The 7,919-nt window shown below is 40.2% G+C and overlaps 1 protein-coding gene across 1 annotated transcript; it reads right to left on the bottom strand.

Moving 5' to 3' along the window:
• Positions 1–846: 846 nt before the first annotated feature.
• LOC142935240 (uncharacterized) lies at positions 847–3,287 on the bottom strand. Its single transcript, XM_076079457.1, has 5 exons — positions 2,797–3,287; positions 2,516–2,606; positions 1,640–1,814; positions 1,410–1,474; positions 847–1,104 (listed from the first exon to the last, which is right to left on the bottom strand). Exons 1-5 carry the CDS (start codon positions 2,931–2,933, stop codon positions 847–849), a joined length of 726 nt encoding a protein of 241 aa, XP_075935572.1. The 5' UTR covers positions 2,934–3,287.
• Between the last annotated feature and the right edge of the window lie 4,632 nt (positions 3,288–7,919).

The raw sequence follows: 7,919 nt of genomic DNA, 5'->3' as shown, positions 1-7,919 counted from the left end.
GATTTCTAGATAGGCAATTACAGGTCATACCCGTGCGAGGGTCCTGCGAGGAGGAGGAGCCAACTGGATTTAGCCAATAGGAACTACAGACACGAGGGGATGTTTTTTGAACTATGTAAGGCGGGGAAGAAAGAAAGTCCGGCCTCTTGCTCCTGTACCACTGGGTGGGTGGTAACGCTTTTTGGGGTGAGCAGGTCATATTCGGTGTAACTGTAAATAATGTACTCCACTATGCAATTGTTTTAGCATGAGAGGTATTAAATGCTTTGTTTATAATTGAAACCGGTTCTCTTTGTGTAAGAGGCTGGATTACATGCGGTTTCCACACAGTCTAGAGGTTCCATGAACCTAACACAGCCCAGTAGCAAGTTCTTCCAAATCACTAACAATTGTTGAAACCACACTATTTGCCACACCGCTACCTTGGAGTTTAGCAATAATTGACTCGCAAATATTTCTTGTGTTTTCTCTGTAAAGACCTGATGCATTGTCCTCAGAACACCCAGCCTCTGGGCTCTGCGTGGCACTTGTTACAACAGCTTCTGTAGTATCTTGTTGACTGTGAAAATTTGCTTGAAATGACTCAGAGTTTGCTGCATCACCACTTTGACAAATATTCCTCTCATGAACTCTAATTAAATGTTTTTTTAAACCAGAATAAGTTGAAAACTGACGCCTACAACGACCCTGTGCACAAACCAACTTAAACCTGGTGCTAGGATAGAAACTGTGATCCATTCTTAAATGGGTTATCAAGTCCTGGCAGGCCGCATGTACAGCTTGACAAATGAAACACTTTAGCATTTTTTAAACCACGTGTAAGACTTTTGCCCGGAACTCACGGACTCATCTGTTGTTGTAGACTGTTGTCTGCACGAAAGTGAAGAGCTGGGCCAGGGTTTCATCATAAGACAGGTTGAACACGTAGTGGGATTTAAACAGTTCATCAAAAGCACCCAACGAGCTGGTGGCTTGGCAGGGGATGAGCTGTTTGTCCACAACGATGTAGAAGGCATCAATTCTGTTTTTGGTTTGGCCAACAGCAAGGATGTATGGTTGTTTAGCCTCTCTTCCCTGCAGGTGTTCAACGATGCTGCAGCATGACTGAAAAACAGAATAATATGAACACCTTAGAGTGGAAGCTCAGGATCTGAGCCATGCAGTGGTACTTGTTCCATGAGAGTTTAATAGATCCTCCAGTTTGACCAGTCACCTGCCCACGTGTTGCTAAAATGCGAGCTTCACTGGGAGTGAGTTCCTCCCAAATGAAGTCCCAGTTCATTTTTAAAAAGGAACACACTCCCAGTGAAGTGTGCGTAAGAATCTGAATTATCACTTTAAAGTAGCGTAGGAGAGGGATGAGTTAGCAAGTTTGTTTGGCTTGTGGGATTTAAACAGATGATACATACCTTGTGAAAGTGTAACATTTTGCCCACTGCATCACTGGGACTTATTTTGATCCTCTTCCGTCCAGCTGTGGGTGGCAAGAGATGGAGAAGGAGCAGCAGAGAAGCCATGTCACTGTCCCAGTCTACCAGGAGTAAATGAGACAAAACAAGTCATTAGTATGTACTTGGAATACACAAAGTTAATAGCATCAGCCATTTATTAAATAAACCAAGGATATCATGTAGCTTACTGGTGTGATCGTTCTCTGAAAGGTTTTCAGCAGCTGTCAGAAGTCGGCACAGCTCAGTTGACTGAGTCAGGTGTTTGGCCTCTTTGATAACCTTGGGCTTGAATGCTGTATCCCACTTCTCAAGCATCTTGGAAGCTGTTTCATCACCAAACAGCAGTAGGAAGTCTTGATTCAGCTGTTGATCATACATAGATGCAAAAACAAAGAGAAGAAAATCAAGCAAATGGTGTGTGTACGGTTAACTACTTACATCCACCCAAATTAAGGACTAGAGTTTAAATAAAAGATAATCACAACTCACTAGTCCTTTGACATCTAAAAAACGTGGAAATGTTTTTAAGACATCTGTGGTTCTCAGCGGGTCATGCACTAGGTCCTGGCGATGTTGCAAGGTCATCTTCATCTTCTGAAACACACTCGTTTCATCAGGAGTGTGAACAAGAAATGATACAGCCTCCCTACAGGCATCTCCATCAAGCTGCTGAGGCTCTGTGGCTGCTGATCTTCGGCGGTTTGGTCCCTGTGCTTGAGGCTCTGTGGCTGCCTTGACTAGCTGTTGGTATTTATTCCTGGACATGGTCTTGAGGCGCCATGCTAAATATCCTGTGCCCTTTTCCCCATCATAGAAGTGCTCCTGTTAAGTTATTTAAAAAATATGAAATTACAAAGGTCACTCATTGATCTTATATAAAAAGGCAATTATGGGATTGTGAATGAATGACTTCATAACAATGCCAATCAAATCAATATATAGAATATTTTGTGTGTTTGTATATCCAGTCTTTTGATGTTTTGAAGAAAAAAAGAGTTTTTGTGCAAAACTCTAGTCTGTAAAACCGGTGTGTATTCTGGAAGTAATCCTTTTTAAAAACTTACATAGCCCTTTGGAGAAAAGGGATCCTTCAGCGAAGGAAAGAGTGTAATGATTCCCAGGGCAAACTTCTCCTTCTGGTTACGGGAAGGAATCCTTTAGAGCAAAGACGATAAAAATTTTTTTTTTAAAAAACATGAAATTGAAATGCCCCGTAATAACTATAGTGAACCACCTCTGTTAATTCCCTGCCATGCATTCTGAAAATGAATTACATTCCTTCTTAATATAAACCCTTTCAGTCCGAAATGGTTTAAAATCTACAATTTATTGAAGAAACACTTACCCATGCATTTCCGTCATATGGCTAGCCAATATGTTGACAAGCTGTCTACGGGTGCGGTGCTTCAGTGAATTTTCGGACTTGTACTCTTCGAGGACATCCTCACCTCCACGTTTCGTGAGCAAGGCATTTTCTACCATCTACTCACATAAGAGAATTTTTTTTAGTGTACAATTCAGTCTTAATTAAACAATAACCACAAATTGGTCGATTCAGACTAGGGGTAAAAAGGAATTCCCTGCATCAGAGGAAGGTTTCAAAAAATAAAAATAAATAAAACAGCAGTGCTGCAAAAGAAGATGAAAAATCAGGTAATGCAGCAACACTTTTTCATGATATGTGGGGCATGTTAAAGCCAAAATAAGCAATATAGACTTATATACACTACAAAAGAGAAGGCACTGTTCCATGTATGTGAATGATAACCTAATTGAATAAATATGTATGAAAGAAGAGTTACACAATACAAAGCTACGCAACAGCTAAACCCTGTGTTAATTTTTTACTTGACACTAAATTAAGTTTCTTAACTTTCTCAATCTGGCTTTCACCATTCTAAATGTCATTATACTCCAATTGGTGAGAAGCTTAATTCAGTTTAACAATTTTCTTGATGATATTGTGAGTATAAATTGTAACTGACATCATGCTCTCAAGTACCTCTTTTGCAGCCTCTGAATCCGAAACCTCTGTGGTAGACCTGTTCATGACGCCAGAGCTAGATATATTTCTGCCTGTCAAACTACCCCTTTGTCTTTGACTGGAGAGGTCATTGTCACTTGAAGAAAGTGACATGGTATCCGTGAGAGAAGATGGTGTTGAATGATCTAAAAGGAGAAAAATCTTTTTTTTTTTTTTTAAAGGAAAAACATTATTAATAAAATATATCCAGTTACCCGATAGAAATGTGCCATTCCGGGGTGGCACAGCCACTATTAGAGATTATTTGTGATATGAGATAAAATTACTGGAAGTCACCATTTTTAACATAGTAAACTGTGACCTTGGGTATCACAAGCTTGGGACAATTACAACCAAACCAAAATTTTCAAACTGTTTTGGCAATTGGATGCAGATCTGTCTTTTGCTCTAATATTGTTTCTTTGTTCATCTACTTTGTCACTGTAGTCAGACAGTCAGGGACATAAAAGGCTTCACAGCAGAAAAACTGAGCATTGATTACAACAGATTTAATAATGAAACCTACCTTCATCTGAAATGCTGTCACGCACTGTCAGGCATAAGTCTGGATTGGACTCCATCAGTTCAAGAAGGATGTCTTCTTCCACTGCTGTGTCAGTTTCATCAAAAATGTGAAGTTCAGCTGCATCATGGAGCCCAAACTTGTTTTTGACTACAGGATGAGCATGACAACAGATAAAGACAACAGATAAAGATAAACAGGTTTTAACTGCACATAATAACTGACTGATGAACCATATTATCTATAAAACGTATCTGAAATTGCATGCTTTGACTTAACAGCAGTATTATGATGTTGCATTGTAGCCATTACCAACATTGTAGTGTACAAAACAAAACAGTAACTTTCATAAGCAAGTTGAAAACTAAAAGCACCATCAGCCGTCTACTAATGTTTATAGCTGTAATGGCAGACAAACTGTTTTCCAGTTGTGGCAACACTTGGATTTTTTGCTAAGCAACCAAGAGAATCCAGATAAGGGAATTTAAAAACTTTTTATTTTACACAAGATGTTACTCACCTTCATTGATGAATTCCAAATAGGTGAAACCAAGCTGTAATCGGATGTACTTCTTGGTACTCTGGTATTTCACCTTCAGCAGCATGATGACATCTTGCAGAAACTGCACACAGTGGAAGAAGCTAGCTGTTCAACTTTCTCCAGGCAAGGAGTTATTAAACATATCTCAAGTCAAACAAGTGGCTAAAGTTACAGGCTATAGGTAAATGTTTGACCCTATACAGTCTCTGAGAGATGCCAGTCTACAATTACCATTTTAGTATCAATTAGGCAGGCGCTGCTCTATTGTCAGTGTCGCAGTTTGGCACACACCCGCGCACGTAAGCTTTGTTGAGATGCCCTGTACTGCGATAAAGGCGGTGAACGAAACACCAGTGAAATGCAAGAGATGGTTTAACTAAGTTCTGTTCTGTATGGTGGTAAGCAGTGCCGCGAAACTAGTAACGTAAAGTACTGAGACGGCAGTGCCGCGAAACTAGTAACGTAAAGTACTGAGACGGCAGTACCGCGAAACTAGTAACGTAAAGTCCTGAGACGGCAGTGCCGCGAAACTAGTAACGTAAAGTCCTGAGACGGCAGTGCCGCGAAACTAGTAACGTAAAGTACTGAGACGGCAGTACCGCGAAACTAGTAACGTAAAGTCCTGAGACGGCAGTGCCGCCAAACTCCCGTTTCTGTCCTGTCATGGTGGATAGTCACATTTGTGATTGCAAAATAATGCGGCATACATATTCTCAAACAAAATGTACTGAAATACAAAAGGCTATTTATTATTTTGGCCTGTAATTAAATATGCTCGGCCGGTTTGGACACCAGTGTTCACCAGACATATTGACTGATTTTTAACGTTAGCTAACATTGAACGTTAGCTATATTAGCTATATTGCATTGACAATAATTCACTTCCGAATAGCAAAACCATTTAACTTTGGCCATCTGAATAACATTGAAGCACACTTAGCGAAGCAATACATTTGACGTTCTACCAGAGAAAATGCCCCTTAATTGACGAAGTGAACTGCTTGCTAGCTAGCATCTTAACCTAAATTTGTATTAGCTAGTTAGCTATTAGCCACCAGCTTCAATGACATATATCACGTCACACCACACTTGACGTTAACACATCATTTCATATGAAGATAAACAGCCTGGTTAAGTAAATATATTTGTTCTTACCTTCTGAAATAGTATATTCCGGACACCGAGTTTTCTTCACCGTCACCGTGAGTTCAAGAAGAAAGTGCGCGTTACAACCGGATGTGTAAGTAACTCAGTCAGGAGAGCTTTACTTTAAAACCTCTTATTCTCGGAGCCGATTTTGAGGTCTCTGAGCGAAAAAGCATAGCCCTACAAAACTGACCATAGTTCTGTAACTACAAGGTCGATTTTAATAATTTTTGTTGATATAATCAGATCACAACACCTGTGACATAGTTTACATAGGTGATATTGTGAATATGTTGCTGGATAATATAGAAAATAAGACATAACACAGCTGAAATTGAAAATATTCAGCCTCGCCTGGGAAAAATGCACTTTCAGTGATAAAAGGTTATTGAAATAATGCAGCTAGCCCCCTGAAACTTTCCCAAGTCATAGCATAACTGATCAGTAGTTATTAAAAAAAGGTTAAAGTGGAATAAAGTGGAATAAAGTTAAGAATAAGAGGTTTTAGTCAGGCGAGGACATCATTTTCGAACCAGCTGTTGCAGCTCTTACATTGTACTTTTATACACTATATAACTATATATTTCACTTTCTTTATCACTCATATGATTCAATACATCCAAATACAGATAATAGGAATCATATTCATATTCATAACATCATCAGAGCCAGTTTTGGCTGTCATCTGTAGGATTTTCTCATTTCATGTGTGTGTGTGTGGCTGCATGGCAGCCTATCCTCGGTCGATTTCCAAAAACAACCCCTCCTTAGACGCGTCACAGGCTTAGGAAGACTCATGCCAAGTTTGGTGGTGATCGTCAAAAGATTTCATACAATAAAGTTGCCAGAAGTGACGCGTGTACCCCGGCGGAAATTTCCGGTCGCAGGCAGTCTGACCACTCGCCCAAGCCCCCTTGACCGCTCTTATTCTGGAAACAAGTCGGAAGTCAACAGTATGCAGTTGGCAGCAATGACTACAGCTTTGGAACGGAAATTCGGCGACGTTATTATCCATATTTTCATAAAACTTGGGCGCATACCTACGATTTTGTTCGGCGGAGGGCAGCATGAAGGTACGTTTGATCACCCACAACTGTTTAGTGCTTATACCGATCGTAAAAAAGAAGTTAGTTACGTGTTCCGCCACGTGTGCTAATGCTATTACATGCTTTGTATGACTGGGTAGCCGTTAGCATGAGGGTACAAACATTGATTTACTGTACTCATAGCGCCGATTTCTGGCCCGGATTTGGTGCTTTTATGCCACGATATACTTTTGCTTATATGAGTAGCCTATAGTTGTCTTTGGAGTTTATAATAAGTGACTTATATGATGTTGTTGTCCAGACGTTGCTGGTTCATCGAAAAAAAACTACTGGCTAACAATCATGCTATTTTCCGCATGTGAGTTTGAGGGGTTCTGAGCCCGAGTGCCCCCAAATTTGGGGGCGGCGAGATTAAGAGGTTTTAACTCGCCGCAAGAACTCCGCCCCCAGAGCTATTTCAGCACTGCAAGTGCTAAAGGAACACCCAAATCAACACTGATCAACTCAAAATATTTGTCACTGGAAAGTTAACACCAATTAACACTACCAATTTTGCTGTGTAGGAATACACTGGAGAGCTTGGCAGAAACACACAAGACAATCTGTCAGGGACCAAGTGCAAGTGGACTGATGTAAATACTGTTGATGATGCAACAGCTGTGAGTATCAAGAAATATCAGAAGGGACTTTGTTGAGTTTGAACCGATGAAAATATAAATAAGAGCTTTTCCCCCCCCCAAAACGAAACTCAAATAAATTTACAAAATATAACAAGGAAGTGATCTGTCAGCTGGGTGAAGAAACAATCAATAACTCCCTACAACAGCTAGAAGTGAGCGGACAGACTCAGCTAACGACACAAGCAGCATCTAAAGAGAAGAATGTGTGGAGTTGTTGAACATTACAAATGATTAAAGGCTTCTTATTGTCAGTTCCCACCAGCAGGAGTCTCACCTGTGACAGATCCAGGATCAGCACTCTGGACAGCTGCTGTGATAAATAATAGGGATACTCTGAAACAAACAGAAATATTCATTCAAATGGTAAATATTCTATGATAACACATTCTAATCTTTAAATATGCTAACTACACCGGGTACAAGGAGGATGAAGACTCACCAAAAGCACCAGGACAGATCTTCATCATCACTGACTTCAGAGCTGAACACAGTGGGAATTATTACTGTGA

Source organism: Anarhichas minor, unplaced genomic scaffold, assembly GCF_050575085.1.
Source record: "Anarhichas minor isolate MPS153535 unplaced genomic scaffold, ASM5057508v1 ptg000073l, whole genome shotgun sequence".
Taxonomy (NCBI): domain Eukaryota; kingdom Metazoa; phylum Chordata; class Actinopteri; order Perciformes; family Anarhichadidae; genus Anarhichas; species Anarhichas minor.
The sequence above is the reverse complement of the archived record's forward strand: the minus strand, read 5'-3'. Positions and strand labels throughout refer to the sequence as shown.